This window comes from Centrocercus urophasianus, unplaced genomic scaffold (assembly GCF_019232065.1).
Source record: "Centrocercus urophasianus isolate 14NV4802_14NV808 unplaced genomic scaffold, USGS_Curo_1.0 seq_70, whole genome shotgun sequence".
Classification (NCBI taxonomy): domain Eukaryota; kingdom Metazoa; phylum Chordata; class Aves; order Galliformes; family Phasianidae; genus Centrocercus; species Centrocercus urophasianus.
Genome location: NW_024885311.1, coordinates 157437 through 175994, shown reverse-complemented (window position 1 = coordinate 175994; position 18558 = coordinate 157437). Strand labels below are relative to the sequence as shown.

The 18558-nt window shown below is 46.7% G+C and overlaps 1 protein-coding gene and 1 long non-coding RNA gene across 4 annotated transcripts; one reads left to right on the top strand and one right to left on the bottom strand.

The window, feature by feature from the left end:
• Positions 1-352: 352 nt before the first annotated feature.
• On the top strand, positions 353-7141 carry LOC122170504. The gene is made up of 3 exons (XR_006171786.1): positions 353-778; positions 863-3211; positions 6511-7141. It is a non-coding gene; the product is annotated as an uncharacterized LOC122170504 (long non-coding RNA).
• Positions 6311-18267, bottom strand: MAPK13 (mitogen-activated protein kinase 13). Of its 3 annotated transcripts, none has more exons than XM_042837406.1 (12): positions 17384-18267; positions 14311-14440; positions 13900-13958; positions 12765-12873; positions 11588-11617; positions 11144-11191; positions 10111-10225; positions 9710-9781; positions 9101-9180; positions 8559-8637; positions 7137-7310; positions 6311-6782 (listed from the first exon to the last, which is right to left on the bottom strand). In XM_042837406.1, the coding sequence occupies exons 1-12, from the start codon at positions 17500-17502 to the stop codon at positions 6703-6705; spliced, it is 1095 nt and encodes a 364-aa protein (XP_042693340.1). In that variant the 5' UTR covers positions 17503-18267; the 3' UTR covers positions 6311-6702. The 3 variants fall into 3 exon arrangements, with proteins under 3 accessions (XP_042693340.1, XP_042693341.1, XP_042693339.1); XM_042837407.1 differs by having other exon boundaries at positions 7137-7313; positions 17432-18266; XM_042837405.1 differs by having other exon boundaries at positions 7137-7313; positions 17384-18265.
• Between the last annotated feature and the right edge of the window lie 291 nt (positions 18268-18558).

The window sequence follows — 18558 nt, the reverse complement described above, 5'->3', positions numbered from 1 at the left end:
CTCCTCAGCGCCGCCTTCTCATGCCGCTCCGCCGCCGCTTCGCCCCCCACCACCCCCGGCTCCCCCCCTTCCCGGGGCCCCGCTCCCTCCAGCGCCGCTCCCGCGCTGTGTGAGGAGAGGCGGGGGGGGCGCAGGGACACGCACAAAATGGAGGCGGTGGCGGCGGTGCGGCCCCGGCCGAGCGGTGAGGGAAGGCGGCGGGGGAGGGGGCTGCCGCGCTGCGCTCCCCCCAGCCCGCGGGCAGAGACCGCCCGCCCCTCCCGGTGCCTTCCCACCCCCGGGCCGAGAGGAGCGGGAGGGCCCCAGGGGCTGCGAGCGGGGGGAGGCGTCCGCCTCCCGGCTGTGCTGCTGGCTCTGAGCGGCCGGGAGGGGCGGGGGGGAATGACGGGACGCAAGTTTATTATCGGAGTGGTCGGGTATCGGGACGGGCTGCCCGGGGGTGGGGGGGTCGCCGTCCCCGAAGGAGCTCGGAACTCAGGAAACGTGGCACGGAGGGACGCGGGCAGCGGGAACGGGGGGCGACGTTGGGTTGGGGATCCCAGGGGCGCTCCAGTTAAGGGTTCTGTGACGGTCCCTGGGTTTGGGATTTGCCTGCGAGCTCAGCTGCAGCTGTGAGGGACCTGTTTTAGGCCCCTGGGATTGGCCAGATCCTTGCCCTGAGTTTATGAGAGTGCTTCATCCTTCACCCGGTATTTCTTTTTGCAGGAAGCGCGTGGGAACATCAAAACCACATGACAGTATCGCCGGCACCAGTTAGCGCAGCTCTCCCAGAGAGCATGTAAGCCTAATCCCTGCTGCTCTGCACCCAAACAACACTGTCAGACAAATGATGGGATTAATGAGAGTCTGCATTATTTTCTAGTGTGATACTTCGGGTCCAGATGGCCTCCTGACGTTCAGAGGTGTGACAAGGTGGAAGGTTAGAGAGAGGGACAGAGAGGAATGAATGAGGAAGGAGTTGTGCTTGCCACTGAGATAAGTGATGAGATAGGAGCTCCAGAGTCTCCTATGCTTACAGAGCATAGCATGTACTTGTGCGTGTGCACTTCCCACTTACAGTCATACAGAATATTGCATAATATTGGCATCTGAACGTATAGAATTATAAATAGAATATAGAATTGTTTTCAAAGATAAAAATGTAGTTTTCCCTCAGTTACAACTATAGGATCTTTTGTCTTTCATTGTATGTTAAGTGTGAAATATCAGAGCAGCCAAGCATTCCGTGACAATCTTGTTCTGCAAAGTACTCAAATTGGACCGGGATGTGAAGCTTTAAGAACATGGGAAAAGTTTCACTTAATGCAGAACAGTAACGTTATGACGGATTTTACATTTCAAAACTTCTCAGTACTCATTTCTGTGTTTACTTCTTGAAGAAGCTACTGTTAACACATCGGAACTCAAGGATATTAAATATGTATATATACATATATATATTTTTACTGCATGAAAAGAAATTGGAGATAAATAAAGCGTATCATTTTACATAAAATCCCATCTCGCCCCCAAAGTGCATCTATGGAAAAGCACAATCCTATCCATAAAGAACAACAAAAAATCTATAAAATAGACATCTCAGCAAATGAGTTGACTGTTGAGGAAAGAGTTTCACAGTAAGTAAAATTATTTCAGTTACTGCAATGAGCAGTTTGACTGCCTAATTTCCCTCTCTATATGAGAACATAGTTTGGATTTTATCAGAAGGTTTTAGTGCATATTTTCTCCTCAGCATTTTGGTATTCTTTCATTATGACACTTGTGCAAGTTCTTTTATTTTGACCTCAGCTTTTAAGCCCTTTATACTTAGATTTGCACTGAAATTGGCTTATTATAATCACGTCTTGCGAAGATTTGCATATGTGCTTAATGTCAACTGTGTGAATAGTCCTATTAAGTTCCGTAGAGTGACTCTTGCACAACATGAAATATGCACAGACATCTTGGAAGATTGAGGGCCATATGTTTGAGCGTTAAAACAAGTTATCCATCATTTAATTTTAAAATAGAGCTGTGGAACTAATGTGTTATTTGAAAAAACATTCTGGACTTATCTGAAATCCCAGAGGCACAACTTAATTCAATTTCTTGGCTCTCACAGTTTTTAAATGGTACAAGTTCAAAACCAGGGATGTCACTTCAATTGAAAATGGCAGCCAAGACAGTTCAAACAGGGCTAGGCACATTCAGTCATAATTTTCTTCATCTTTATTCAAGTATTTAAACATATTTAAAGAGGGAGAAAATCATCATTTGTAATTGAGAACTGAAAAATGACTTTTTTTTTTATTTGTTGATTCATTAAGCCTCAAAACGAGTACTTCTGTCATCTGTGTTTTGGTTGTTTGTTCTGTGGCTGTTTTCTTCAGAACTATTGGAATTGTTTTCGTTGCTAAAAAGGACCCGTGCACGCTAAAGGTTAAAAGCCACATACCTCAAAGTGGTTAGCCTTGGCTGCAGTACAGTTCAGCTGGATTCGCGAGTGCACTTCCTGAGATCCTAGTTTTATGGGGAGTATTTATAGCCCTGTTCAGTCCCACTGACTTCAGAGAGATGACACAAGCACCTAGCACTGTTTTCTTAGTAGTAGTTAATGGTATTCCTTTTTTTTATCTTAATGGGCAAATCAGTTTTAAAACCCTTTTTGGGTTTTTCTGAAGAAAGAACTGAAATTATGGTTGATAGTAGGATAATTCTAATTTTTCTAGCCAAACTTGGCTAAAAGGAGTTAGCTCTCATTCAACTGAAAGTTACTAAAGATAAATGCTTACTTTTAACATTATTTAATAGAGCGCAACCCAGCAAAAGAGAAAGAAGTTATCAATCAGCCAAGTGCTGTCTGAATCAGTGGCGAAGCAGCATTGGCTGAACATCATACGAAGGGTTGTATAAGCCCATGCAGTCAGAAAATGGCTTGGCACGAGAGAAATTAAACATCCTATATTCCACAATTGCTTGGAAACACCAATGTTTTCACAGCAGAGTGATGCTGATGAACACAGCTGCAGTTAGTGAAGTAAATGTTCATCCTTTGTGGGGTGAAAATGAATTGGTGCTGGCAATTTTCTGGTCTTTCTTTCGTGTTTTGTTTCTCTTAGTTGTGTTTAAAAACTAAAAACAAAAAACAGCCACGATCGTGTTACAAGCCCACACTCCACAATGACATGGGAAACTGCAGAGGATTAGGAACTTTCCCTTGCTACTTAGGCAGGTGAGGCATGGAAATATGAAAACATATTAACAATCCTTAAAGGATCTCATTAGAGTTCTCAGGTGTGTTTATCATTTCCTATGTTTTTCTTTTATCCCAGCATCACACACGTACAACCTGAAAAGGATTAGTCCATTTAGAACGTTACTTAGAGTGTGAGAAGGTTAAATATGAAAACAGTTTTTTTTCTTATGGGATAAAATAAGTGTAGAGTTTTCTAAGAAGCTGTAGATATTTTCAAAGCACAGAGAGTTTTCTAGGTGATGTCCAAAATGTGCTGAATATTGTGTATCTGCTTAAAAAAAAGATAAATCCTTATAACTTTATGGTGTCTCTTATGGAAAAAAAAAATCATTGCTTCATCCGCTTCTTCTCACCCAATCTCAGCTGTAAGTACTCCATAAATAAGATCTCTCTCGTAAAGTTGTAACTCACAGATCTCACTGGCTGCCAAAAAACTTGCACAGAAAGATTGTTTATGATGAAGGCTTCACTTTCCAAATAATAGTAAAAAAACTCCCTACATTCAAAAATAAATGCAGGACTGAGCTATAAAAAGTATTTCAAGATGGGCATCTGCATATTATGTGAGGTGGGCACAAATAATTTATATCAGCATCATTTTTACTGTGCTTCAGTGTAAATAGCATATTTCCATCTGGCCTGATTTATGGGATTTTGGATGTTCACTAAATGGTTGAGTGATTTTTATCACTGGATTTTGTATTTTAAAGTCATGTAAATTACACAAGGAGAAAAAAAACCCAAAAAACTAGCAAAATGAACGTCCATGAATTATTTGCTCCTTAGGGGACACGTGGCAGAATCGTGTGCTGAAGACCACTGTGCATTGTCAGTGGGTGAATGAAAGATTCCCAGAGTGGAGTCCACACACAACTCTTGAGGTTGTTCTCACTATTTCAGAGCATTCAGTGTAAGCTCACAAAAGAGAAAGCACTCCACACAGGAATCTGGACTTGATATAAAATATTTTTTGGAAGTATATTCAGTACAAAGACATGCAGCTGAGATGTTTGTGGCAGCTGCAGAGAGCTCCTCTGTGACCTCTGTTAAAGATTGCACGATGGACAGAGAAGCCCAGTCAGACTTCTTGTTCAAAGGGACGATATTTCAACTGCTCTTTGATGGAGCAGCAACTGCTCCCTTCCTACATGCAGGGAATATGCAGGTTGCATCCCGTGGAGCAGGACGAGGAGAGAATGGTTTCCTCAAACCGTGGTTCTTTAAGACCTGCTTATATAGTATTAAGACTGAAGTCACTTTCAGATGCAGTTTGCTTATTTTGTGCCTGTAATTGTTTTTCATCTCCCCTTCCAGTAGTAATAACGTTTATAGCACACACCTATGTACTTGAGTATTGGCTTGGGACACACTGACGCATACACCTCCAACAGTTCCAGGCTTCAGATTACATTAGTAATACTTCTAGTACATCAAATTACCTCAAGGATCAAAACATACTTTTATGTTTGAATGAACTACTTGGCATATTACAGAAGCAAAGGTGGAACAAACATTCCCTGGAGGGAGATTGCAGATGCCAAGCTGGTTAGTCCGGTAAACAGCAGCCGGGCTCAGAGAACCACCTCCCTCTGTCTGTGCATCACACTCTTCTTATCGCAATACTATGGGAACACCTTTGCAAACCAATTAAATCCAGACAAGTTGTATGTGAGAGAATGCTTAACCCAGAGTGATAAACAGCAAAAGATAGTATTTTATTGTTCTTCAACTCATACAAAGCTCTATACCTACTAAAGAAATAGCATCTGAGGGCAAGGCTGGATGCAAGTGGCTGTGGATGCAGCACAGTAGGGCTCTCTTTCATGTCACCAGTTTCCACAAGGTGACACTAATTCGGCTTTTCTTAGAGAATCTGCATTAGGGTGCACATAGGGTCCCCAAAATCCTGACCTGTGAGCCCTTGGCCCTCAACTGCTTCCTTTCCAACTGCAGCAAGACTCTGTAATTGAATTTGATTGATTCAATTGCGTTTGAAACTTTCTCTTCCAGGGTACTTTTCCCTACAAGCACTGCATATTCCCAACCTTTGTCACATACTGATATGATGAGCATCTCAGAGGTGGCAACTTCTCGTAGCCAAGAAATACTCGCTAAAGTGAATTAATTAATGGGAATCTGTTTGTAGCTTGGTTTCTGTGAGGTTTTCTATGTAATAAGATTGTCTCAGATGATGTTTATAAGATTGATGACTGAAGGAACTGATCTGATACCAGAATATCTGAAGCTATTTTCCACGTTCACTGAATTGAATTGTGTTCCTGTTTCTGATGACGCTGAATTGTTCATGCAATATATTGTTTTTCTTTTTTTTTTCCCCTCCTTTCCAATCTATAAACTTTTTGATTCTTACTTCAAAGTAAGGATGTGAGCCTTGGGGTAGACAATCACCTATTAAGACATTTCCAAACAATTAAAGTCTCCTCCTATTAAGGAACAAACAGCCCTGTAAGAGAACTGCAGCAGAGAACAAATGGTAAAACAGATTCCTCAAAGCAGAGGGAATGAGTGCGTAAGAGGTCATGTCACTGGAGTGTGTAACAAAATACCAGATCTGCTAAGAGATAAAGGCAGCCTGCAGAGGCAGGGTGCGCAGCAGAGATAAGCCTGGCTAAGGGAGCTGGAGGGTGAAGCAGACTGTGCATAAAGGAGAGGCCCCTGTGAGGGCAGGAGGACTGCTTGCTGGTAACCCAGCTCCCTGGGATAACAAGGTTATGAATGTGGGAATGTGGTCTTTAACTCCCAGGGATGCATTTGCAGCTAGCCACGAGGAAGAAACAGTACCTATCAAAACCCAAGGATGAGAGAAGTAAAGCAAAAAGGAGGAATGAGTACCTGCCCAGAGGAGGCTGCACCCTAGCAGGGAGTTTTGTGCATAGCAAGAAACCAGGGCAGAAGGTGCCCTGGATGTAGCCTGTGTGTATGAAGAACTCAATTCCCATGACGTCCCGGGTGCTGAATCATGTCAGCAACCTGGCTGTGCTGGGTGCTCTTTAGGAGCTCAGTGATCAGGAGTGTGGATAAAGTCTTGTTACGCTAAATTTCACCATTTCAGTATTTTGCTTGGGACTCAGTCCCCAGACAGCGTTACCATTTTATTTACCTTATACATAATTCAAGTCCAAAAGCCTGTGCTTTTTGAAAGAAAGGAGAAACAAAAACCTGGCAATATGCAGGGAGGAGAGGGGGGAGGAGGGAGGGAGAAAAAATACCAGCAATTTCTCCCAAAGCTTCAGTGAAGCATTTTATCTTTACAGTTGAAAACTATTTAGGAGTGCTTCCCCCACCAGTGGAAGAAAGTCCAGTGCCCACGGTCACAGCGTTGACATCATGTTCACACACAGAGGAGTCCCATAGGCCAAGTGATGGCAACAAAAGAGGCTGTGTGGAACAAATCCCATCTGTCATCCAGCATGAGACATGAATCCCGGTCACAGCTGAAGCAGTCACTACAGCGACATTCCACTTCGCTTCTTTGAGTCCTTCCGTGCGATTGGACTGAAGGATAAGATCTCCTTGTAGATATGTTCTTGAAAAACAGAAGAAGAACGAATAATGAATACCTCTAGCGTGCATCTCCTATTGCAGAGGTCACAAACAAAACTTCGACCATTAACCGTGTGCAGAGAGAAGTACAGCAGGTACAAGCTGGGAGGAAGAGATGAAGTACAGATGGGGGAAAAAGTGGAATCTGAAAAGATGGCAGCAGAAGGAATCTCTGCTGAGTCCATGACAGTAAGAGCAAGGAAAGGGAGATGAATGCCATCATCAAGGCGTTACTGAGTGGCTGCAGCTGAGCTGGCCTTACTCAGCGTGCTCACAGGAAACAGAAAGGGGCAGGAAAGTCTGTGTTATGCAGTGTCAAATAAAATAAACTTCTTACTTTTCCATTCTTCTACTGAAAGCTTTTCATGCTCCAGAGAATCATCGTAGGACTGTTGTGCCTCTGTCTCCTCCTCAATGTCTCGGAATTGATCGAAGTATGGGTGGGCTAATGCTTCTGTGGCTGTAAGGCGCTTCTCCACATCCAGCTGCAGCATCTTGTCCAGCAGGTCCACTGCTGTGGGAGAAGACAGGAACGTGCTGAGTGGGTACAGGGCAGAACAGCCATCCTGTGCACAAACCCTGAAAATGATAGGGCTAGTGTTTCCACTAAGACATTTCCATACCTAAAAACAAAACGAATTCCGCAATCTGGCCAAGGCAGCATGGAAATCTGCAAAGTTTGCCAAGCAGTGGCCACAGGTAACTTTTACTAAGAGAAGTGAGGTATACATTGTGCAGAGGTAACAAATCAGCCTCAGATAGGCACTGCTGCATGGATAGTCTGCAGGAATGTGAATGGCAAACCATTAACTTCACGATGTTTTGCAGCTTCAGTCATTTGCTTTCACTCTGACCCCTGCGACTCAAAATAGTCAATTCTCAAGCTATTGCTTGAGTAATCCATATAGAAACCTATACATCCCTGGTAAACAGGAAGGCAGGAAACTCAGATACTGACTGGTCTATCATCCCTGTTCCGTCTTGGTATTCATAGCTTAATGCTCCCCTTTTAGAAGAGGTTTTCTCTTATCTACTTGGGGAAAGAGCCACTTGGAGATCGGTTTTTACCCTGAAAATCGCACATTTCAACTGCCTGTTACGTACTGAAAGGTGCAGGTGTTCAACAAACAGCTGCAATCTGAGCTGAACTCTTCCCGCAGGAAAAGATTTATTAGAGTGAACTGTGGGGCTCTCTCATACTTCATCAAAACCTGTGATGCTTTGGATCTGGGGTTGGGGAGACATTTTGAGTACTCTGAATCATAATGTCCTCTGCTTTGCTACAAGCAGCAAGCTCTGAAAGCTAACATCAGCCAAAACTCATCCCAAATCCTATACCAAGTGGAGCTAAAGGTGTTGTACCGCTGCATGCAACTGCCCTAATCCCACGATTTGCTTTCTGTGACCTAGACATCCTGTTGTATATAGCATGTGCTTCCTTCTGGCTTGTTAATACAAGAATGTGAAGTTTACCTCTTCCTTTTATTTTACACACTGTGCCATTTTAAAACTAAAAACAGAAAGGAAAGAGGTAAATGGCCACTAACAGCAGAACACTGACATTGCAGTGCCAATAAAGGACTGTTTTAATTCAGGTGTATTTGCTCTGGGAAGGGCAACCTTCTGCTGGGATACAGCCTGCAAGGGAGGAAGCAGTGAGAAGTTATGAAAACGAGGAGCAACAAAATTGCATCTGTGGCAGTCAGCCCAACTCATTTTCAGTTGTGAGAACTTGTGAGAAATGCTCAAGATTACTTACCCTGAGGATTGGCTTTGGGGAAGAGCACAGACAAATCCTTCTTGGGCATTTTTGGAAGAGACTTGATATAACTTTTAGCCTAAAAGAGAAAGGAAAGCAGAGCACATGCATTTACTGCAACTGGACAAGTATAAGGGGGATGTAAAATGGAGCTCTTGGGTCTCATTATTTAGGAGATGAGAACAACAAATTATCTCACGTCACATTTTAGTGGCCAGCTTGTGAGGAACTATTTTTATCACTTGGGACACAGAAATGCTGATGCTTTAAGAACAGCTGAGCTGCAGAACAGAGGCAGGAGGTGCAGCACCAATTCCTCGCCCAGCAGCCCTGTGATCCGCACCAGTTCTCAGTGACGAGCATTGAAGTCAAATACATCAGAGGTGTCACTGACAAAAACGTTTTCCCTGATGATGGGAAAGACTGCCCCCTCTCCTGTTCACGGCGGCTGTAACAGCAGCACATGGCCCATCTGCTGCGAGTTTACCTCTCCCCACCATGCCTTTGGCAGCAAGACCAGAGTGGCCACAGGGCTTCCTTACCGCCTTGTCCTCAAGCTTCTCCACAAAGTCATCTCCTGGATGCCCCGTTACTTTCAGGATCTGAGTCAGCTGATCAAGGTCTGGCGGGCTGTGTTAAAGATCATCCACCTGGGAGCGAGCCCTGGGCTCCACCCAGCAGCTCAACCTATGGGCTGTGCGCAGGAGCGTCCCAGGAGCAGCAGCAGCTCTGAGCAGGTAATGATACAGACCTGCAGAGCCACACAAACTGAGACTCATTACACTGTTTGCATCCTCTCTTCTAGGACGCAGTCCTCATCAACAGCGAGTTCTGTTTGTACCGTTCTACCGAGGTATATGCCCATAGATTGAGAGTACGGAAGGGCTTGGGTATAAAACGAGGGGAATTCAAGGTTAGACTGCTGATATAGAGAATACGTGGCCAACAGAGGAGGTGCACTTCTAAGGGTGTCTTGTCCCCCTTCTATATTCTGTTTTCCTCACCAAAAAGACTGCACTGATCTCCTGTGATCATCTCTTAGTAAACTAGACCAACACTGATTTCCCTCTGTAGCCGCATTCCTAAGGCTCTCTCACACATGCCAAGAATTGTTACCCCTCTGAGGGAAAAGGTTTCGTTTGAAAGGATACAGTCTTTTCCTTTGAACAGCGTTTTCCCAGTCAGCATTTCTGCCATGATGCAACCAATAGACCAGATATCCACTGTTGGGAAGAAAGAAGGAAAAATTTGAAAAGAGTAGCTTTTTAGGAAAAAAGGATTGCATGAGCTGTTGCCTATTTTTTCAGTCTGCAGCAGGCACCCATTTCAACTTCAGTCCCATTTTCTGCCCTCCCCAGTTCTTTCCATGCTGCTAAAATCTTTGCTTTCATCATTTCCCACAGGCATCAGCTGTGACTTGCTCCATGTCAGGGGACACTGATTACAAGGAGCAAAAACATTTGGTAGATTAGGTGGGATTTGACCCAGGCATGACAGAGAGGTCTTTGGGTTTGTCACCAGACAGTCACACAGCTGAAGCAATGCAACTCACCTGTCTGGTTGTAATGCATCCAGTTCAGAATGACTTCTGGAGCTCTATACCAGCGTGTGACCACATAGCCTGTCATTTCAGCATCAGCATGTCTTGCTAAGCCAAAGTCCAAGATCTGCAGCTCACCAAAAGAAGAGGGAGAAGGAAAGGCAGGAAAGAATCAATCAATCAATCCTACAAGCAATAATCTGCTTTTAAATGAAGCAGATCCAATCAGACCGGAGCGAAGCTCTGTCTGCACCAAAGCCACCCATGGGATGGTTCAAAGACCTACAAGTTTGTCTTAATTCCACTGCAAGTTGCAAGCCAGCTGCAGAGCTGGTTGTTCTGCAGAGACCCTGCGGAGAGGATCTGCGTCTTCTGCTGCTACCTGGAAGGTCACTTCCTTTGAAGCTTAAGTTTAAATTCTATGAGATTTTTTTTTAATGGACTTGTAGAAGGTGGAGGCCAAGGTGTGCTCACAAGCCACTATGACTCACCATTTCCTATAACAACACCCGGCAGCTGACAGGAGATGACCTCTCAGTTCTGGAGATGAACACGGCTTGACCCAACCTTTACGGGCAACAGAAGCCCCTCCCAGTAATATACATTACAGAAAACAAATGGGAGACTGTCACCCCTCTGAGCTGTAAGCAATCTCTTCAGAGATATACTGAAAATAACTTTGTCTAGAATCACAGCCATTATGCCTCAGGGTCTAGCCAGCAAGAACCAAAGGGTAACTGGGGCTGTATCCAGTTATCCTTCAGGGATAGGGATCCACCTAACACCCATATGGCTCAGTAGTATTACATTAATTTAGGAAGTCATTGGGAACTTCAGTGCAGCCAGAATGACAGTGACAGGATGTTCATTCCAAGGCCTGGGCCCTGATTCAGCAAGTTGCATAAGCAGGTGAATATTTCCTGCTGACTACAACTGCTGTGTAATTCAGCTCCCCAGATTGAGCTGTCAGGGGAAGCACGATGACACCTGCACACCAGCATTCCTGCTTGTGAGCACTCTGACCTGCTCCCTGCATTTTTCCTACCTTTAGCTGGCAGTCTTCATTCACAGCCAGGTTGCCTGGCTTCAGGTCCTAAAACAGATGAGACCAGAATAAGTGAGATGTTTGGATTTGCAGTTCATCAACGCGAGCCTGAGTCAAGTCTCTGCTCACCTGGGATGCTTTCCCATAACATCCTGAGCCCAGTGCCAATACAGCAATACTGTATAGCTTTAAATTGCAGTGACTTTTTTTTTTCCTTAAACCATTTTCACTCAAAAATCATAAAGTGCTTCACAGCTTGCCAGCAAATAGAGCATTTCTGCTAAATCTGAATAAGCACTGGGTACAGGAGAGCAGCAGAGCCAGAGAGAATTCAGAGCACATGAGGCCATTAGCAAAACGATGTTTAGAAATTTGCTATTTTTATGACCAAGCTGCATTTCTCCTAAACAGACAAAATCAGAGTATTGGTGCATATGGACTTACCCTGTGGACGATTCCGGCAGAATGAATGTACTGCAACAAAAAGAGAAGCCACGGTGTGGTCACCAGCAGATAAGAGCATTTTCTCCAGCGGAGAAATGAGAGTTCCAAAGAGGAAGTCAGTGGGAACGCAGTGCTGGCATCCACTGCGTGTCCCAGAATATGAGCCCACAGTAAAGCCCACAACCATAGGAGAAGCAGTGGCTGATGAGGGAAAGCTACCTGAGAGCAATCTGAAGCGTCCAACTGCATTTCTGACTGCTTTTGCGGTTACACTGCTGCTCCAAAGAAGCAGCATAGAGCAGAAGGGGGGCACGGGGCAACAGTGCCTCAGAGCAAAGCTAACTAATCTCTTAAAACTATCAAAACAGACCTCTGGACTACAGACAGAGCTGGGGTCAGTTGGATGGCGTGAAAACTTTGATTCATTTTTTCCCCCATGGTTTAACATTTGAAACAACAATTTCATCATTAAACCAAAACTGGAAATCAGATTACTGTTTCAAACACCGATTGTGACTTTTGCTGCACCAGTTAGACCAATGGCATTATTCTCCCCTTGCTTTACTTAAACTCGAGGTAGCAGTGATGAGGGGAAAGGTGTTACTAGGGTGAACTTAGTAACACTCAGAAACCACAGCTCTAAACTCCAGGTGGAGGGTGTTACAGAGGGCAATGTTAAGGCATTGCCTGTGCATTTCAGGGTTTGGAGTGATTGCTTTGTCCTCCCAAGGGCAGCTAGAGAAGTACATTTCTTGCTCACTGTGTTGAACAGAAAATCATTCCCTCCATCTTCTTCACTGACAGCCCAGGTGAGAAATTCGGCAGGAGCCCCACTGCTCCTGGTACTGCAGAATTGCTCAGGGTTTTGGCAAGTCAGCAGCACAGCTGCTGTCACAGAGAAACCACTCCAAGCTCTACAACTGATGGAAGCTTCCATGCCTGTTGACTAGCATGAAAGGACAGCCATTTGGACTGATGTATGCTAGAACAAGAGTCATTCAAGAGCAAATCCCTGTTTCTCAGTGTGCCATTAAAACAAACAAAAAACAAACAAACACCCAGAAAAACAAATCTTCCCCAGACAGGGGTTGTTGCTGTGGTCAGCCCAGAGATGACAAAGCAAGACCAACTGGAGAGGAGTCACCAAGTCCAGTGGTGTTTCTCCAGCCCCACCTACCTTCAGCCCTTTCAGCATCTGGTAGACCAGGTACTGGATCTTTTCATCACTGAATTCATGTCCCATGATCTTTTGTAAATCTGTCCGCATGTATGGCATCACCAGGTAGCTAAAAGGCAGTAAGACAAAGCCCTGAGCCTAGAAGAAAAGCACAAGGAGCCAGGCTGGCCTTGTTCTTATTTTTGTTGTTGTTTGGGTGGTTTGTTTTCCTGTGACTGTTTAAATCAGTGTAACTGGGGCAGGTGGCTGTGGCTGTTCCTAGCCAACTGCAGCAATGATAGGATTCTGCCCACTCTGAAAAGTGCTCTTTCTCCTCCCGTCAGATCAGACACATGATATCAATTAAGATCTTCCAAATCATAACAACCTCAAATTAGTTTAATTTTAAATAATAATTTTCAAACCCATGTGACCTTGTGTCCACCTGGCAGCAAAGTGTCATGTGCAGTTTTACAGAGTCTTGCAAAGCTGCAGCACTGGCTCCCAAATTTATAATATTCCTTGGCCCTGCCTTGGAAAACAGCCTGTAGGTTCCTTCAGCCTGCCTGCTGAGGCTGCAATGAGCAGCAGTAACATCTCAGAACCAGCGAATGGTTTTTGTGCAGGCTGCCAAGTATCAGCCAGCAGCCGCAAACCTGGAGGCAGGTGCGTGCTGCCCAGGGATGAGGAAGTGAGAGGAGCTTGTCTGACCTGACCACCAACACCAAGGTGTCTGAACAGCCAGAATCAAAGCGAAAGGAGGAGGAGATCTCCAAAGTTCAGTTACCATGTGGACTGGTGAACGCCACTTCTCCCCATTCTGGATACAGCCTCTAGATTACGCCGTGCGTCAGCGTGGCTCACAAGGCACATCATGCACCATGGAACAAAATGCCTCAGGTAATTTATGCTGGTCTGTCTATCCCACGTTCTCCCAGCTGTGAACAGGGCATGCCATCTGTTCACGTGGGCCTTTCAGCTACAGGAACTGCTTATGTTTCTCCTTGTTATTTGGGGATGTCTGGCTTTAGTCTGTCCCTTTTCCAATTTGCGTTTTGAACTGCACCTCAGCACGATCCATCGTGCTGCTGCAAAGCCTGCATGTGTGGTGCTCAACAATCCAGCCTAGGCAAAGCAACACAAACTCCACACTTACAAGTCTTGAAATCCATGGTAGGAAGGGGCGGAGGTGAAGACATCGAGCAGCCCAATGACCTGATAGACAAGAGAAGCCCAAACATAAATCTAGAAAGCGTTTGCCTTGCATGTGAAACTCAGGTAACAGCTCTCCATCAGCACATCCGTGAGCACTGAGAGCTCCATCTGAGGAATGTGAGGACTCCTCACCGTGCTGTGCAGCTACTTTTCCCCTTACTAAGACACAGGAACACCTATTACACATCTGCCTGAGCCGATGTGGCACCAGCTGGGCAGCAGTCAGGCCCTGAGACTGCTCCCCATGGCAGATGTTGAGACCTCTCAAAGGTAAGGTGCTGCCACTAGAGTCGGCACGCACCTAGGGGAGTTCCTCTTGCTTTAGCAGAAACAGTGAGTAATGCATACTTACATTCTCATGCTGCATTTGCTTCAAGAGTATGAGCTCTCTGTATGCTCTCTTGGCAAAGATCTCTGTCTGGAACGGGCGGCACAGCTTCTTGATGGCCACTTTCTCTCCTGTCTTCTTGTCTATGGCGGAACTGTGACAGACAAACACAAACCAGTTTCCACACTGCAAATGTGAAAACGTTTTTAACAAACTTTGCAACACCAGATCAATTTCCCTCTGAGAAAAGAGCTAATGCTGGACTTCCCCCCGAAAAAGGTTAAGAAAAAAAAAAGAAAAGGCCTCTTGATCTCTCTGGGTTGGTATTGAAACTCAGTGGGGCTCGCACGCAGAATTTCCCTTTACATGATGGGCTGTTAAAGCACTGCTCATGATTTCAGGAGGACTAAGAGGACTAGACAGGACAGAAAGAAAAGCACTAGTGCCAGTCTTTACTCCCTTTAACACTTGCTTTAACCTGTAGCAACAAGATGGAGCTAACAGAGCAACATTACTCAAATGGTTGAATGTCAAAATGAGTTTTAATTATGCCTACTCCTTCTTTAAGTCATGGAGAAAAGGGAACAAAGCAATTTCCTCTTTGCCACCTGCTTGCAAGATGTTGTCGTCGAAGGTATGTCAACATTCTTCACTGTATTCCAGAGCAAAGATGGGATGTCACACTGAAAACAACACAGACTGCCGCAGTTAGTTCCCCTGCAGCCTTCTGTATGCTTCTGTATAAAAGCAGGTATGGCTGCAAATAAGGTTTGTTTCATGAGCTTATGAAGACATGGTACAGCCACCACAGCTGGAGACGTGCTATTCCTTCTGAGCACGTCGGCTGTTTGAGTTGGGTGGAATGATCCTGTGACACCCTCTCTCTCTCTGAGGCTCTTCAAGGATTCTCTCCACCTAACGAACAGATGTGCGATCCATTCCCACTGCAGACCCAGGCTCCATCTGCTCCTCCTTCCTCTGGGCACCAAGTCCAGGAAGGGCTGTGCCATAAAGCTGCAGAACAGAGGCGCTGCTCCTGAGGCCTCCAGGGCCACTCAGAGGCAAGATTTTATGAACAGAGTCAACAGGAAAATGCCCATCTGTAACAATGCAGTCAAAGGGTGCGTTTTGCTGGGTCTCTGCTGGTAGGGCAGAGATGCAGTAGGATAGGTGGGAACATCCGCTCAGCACAGCTTCCCCTTTGGTGCAACACCAAGGAAGGGTTGTTATACTTTGGTGCAAATCTCAGGAGCCTGGCTTTCTCTGATTTCCAGCCACCAGCAATTCACTGTGGTATAGCTGCCAGAAGTCCAGCTCACCAGCAGCTCTCACTGAGTGAACAGATATCTCTGATGCCATCAAGCAATCGATCTTCCCCCTCATGGCTACTGAGGTCCCTTATGGTTGCTCTGAGCTATCACTGATGAGAGCAGACATCCTTTGAGAGCTTCGGTGCGACTGCGTTTTTGTAATGTATTCAGCTAGAAAAGGCAAAGGGAGCCACACCAGGCTGTGAAAGCACTGAAAGTGACACTGAAGAACATCTCGAGAGGAATGGAAAATTTTGTCTCAGTTCCATTAGACCTTTAGCAGCTGCTGGCAGAAGGGCAGCACAGTCCTCCAAGCCGTGAAGGAACAAAGAGGAAGGATCCGGCACCACTCAGTCAAACACAGAATTCAGGGCAGATTTCCCAACCTCCAAGTGCCACCTCTTACTGCCTTCCCAGCGTCTCGCCTGCAGAGCACACATCCAGCCCCACCACTCCACGCAGGAGCTGGAGCTTCATAACACCCAGCACAAATGGAGCTACTTTTGCCTTTGCCATAAGGCACAGCCCAGAGGAAACTCTGCTGCCGCAGCCAGGAGAGCCCACAGCGTTCTTCCCAGCAGAGATTAAGGAGCAGCTGGAAGCTCAGGATGACACCAAGGCCGACCTCGAGGTGAGGTCACGAGTGTACCATGAAGGTTCCATGGGTAATTGTGGCACATTGCACCCAAGGGACAGGGCTAGGGGCATCAGAAAACTTCCCCAGTTACTGAATCACTGCAGAATTAACGGGGAAAGAAACAAGCCCATGCTGGCCTCCCAGAATTTGTTTCTCAGCCCTTATTTGTTGTTGAAAGATGTGCAAAAGCTGTCAGCTCCAAATAGTGCTGTGATAGAAAAGCTTCCCAGTGATTCCCAGCAGAGGACAGCAAATCCCAACTGCACAGCAAAATATCAAGTTAAGTGTTACCGGGTTCAGAAGGTATCTCAGGACCCAGCCTTGCACATAAGCAGAAAAGTGGGGAAGGAAACCTCTGGTCCCCATTTGCATCCTGCAGTGCACTGACAGAGCCCCAACTTCAGCCAGACAGTCTGGGGATTCCTCTGGGACAGCAAGAGGTGCTTTGCCCAACATCCAAGAAAGAGGACACACTCCATTCCTTTTCCTTTTTACCCTAATATGCAGTGAGGTTCTGTTTGGCTACTGACAATGGGCTGCTTCAGATTTGCCCGTGCTAAAAGTCACCAGCCTCCTCAACTCACCAGCGTAAACAAAATGAGATCCGACTTTTCTGCTCGCTTTCACTGTGGGTACCTTTGTCCAAGTAACTAATTAACAGCAGCTCTGCTGCTCCCTTGTCAGCCAGGATTTGCCACCAGCCAGGAAGTTCCGGTCAGCTGCTGCCTTACAACAGGGAGCTGGAAGCAGCACTGTGGCTGTGCCACCCAGCTCCATTCCCCCACCACACAGCATCAGCTGCTGTAGCTCTGCCCACTGCTTTGTTGCAGCAGGGCCCAACTCTTCAGCTCTCAGATATTCAGGTGTTTCCCTCTTCCTGCCAACCAGATCACTCCCTTACCCTGAGAGGTCCCTCTCAGATCTGAGGCCATCCCTGCCTGCAGGACACCCACAGGGCTGAGCCAGACACGACTCTCCCCATTGCCTGTCAGGGTGACCGCAGGAGGCACAGGATCGTTTTTAAAGCAACCCTTCGTGGTGACCGAGCCGAAGATGAACCGTTTCCATCATACACGCAGAGTCCCTTCATCGGGGGTGCTGAGGCACCTCTCACCCCCAGCCCTCATTGCTCCCCCTGGGCCCCACTCACCAGACAGAACCGTAGGCCCCAGAGCCCACGGGGTGCAGGGAAATGTACCTCCTGGGCAGCTCCCAGACGGTTCTGTTCAGCTCCTGTCTGTAAAAGCCTCTTCTCCTTGCGATGTTCATCGCCCGGCGGCTGCGGGACTGCCACCCACCCAGAGTCCCAGCGTCTGGCGGTGCCCCTGGGATGCGACCGGGGCGCCCTGCACTGCTGAGAAGGCCTGTAGCGAGTTGCCTTCTCTGCTTTCAGCTGTTGTGAGCGAGAAGGGACATGTCTCACAGCCCTCCTCCCTCCGCCTCCACATGGCGGAGATGAGGCATCAGGTTTCCAGACACGCCTCAGCCGTGTGCAGGTATTTCTGGGTGCTCCAATAGGCGCCCAACGCAGACGCACCTGCAGCCGCAGGTGGGACTTCGAGGACAGAATGGCTGTCACCCCCAGAAGTGCCATATGGGGCTCACGGGCGTCTCATGAGATTGCCGGTGGGGTGAGTAAGGGTGCATCAGGAATCCGAGGTCATGCCTGGCGTAGAGGACAGGTTACCGTGCCACAGCACCGAGTCAGCGCCGCAGGGGAGGAGAGCTCCAGGACAGAGTCCAGGGCATTAAATTCACGGAAGAGCAAGGGAGCAGCGGGGATTTCCTCCGTGGTTTCCCAGCAGACGGGCGCAGAGAAGGCTGCCTGAGCTTCACTTCATCCACGTGACTGCAGTGAGACGCTCAGGAGTTGCTCCGAGATGGGACCACCCTGGGAGCTGCAGGTACTGAGGTCAGGAGGGTCCAGCCTTGTTTCTGCAGCAGTCAGTCCCATCGCTCAGCACCCAACTCACCCTGCTGAGCAGAGGCTCAGCACTCTGCTTCGACTACAGCAGAGCTCTGAGGGCGCACCCTCCCTCCAGAGGAAGTGACTAAGCTACGCCTGAGGAGACACGCTCTGCCACCACTCAGCTCTGCTCCATCCCCTGCCTGACGAATGGGACTTAGGGAAACACACTACTACAGTTTTAGGGAGGATTCATTTTACCTGCTTACAAGCAACCACTGCAACACATTTTAGAATTGGCACGCGCATTCTCCAGATAGCAGTGGTAAGGCCTGCAGTTCTATAAAACAAGTCAGGCTCTGCGTTACTGGCAGCATTTTAACATTGCTTATACACACACATGCAAGCAAACCCTGGCT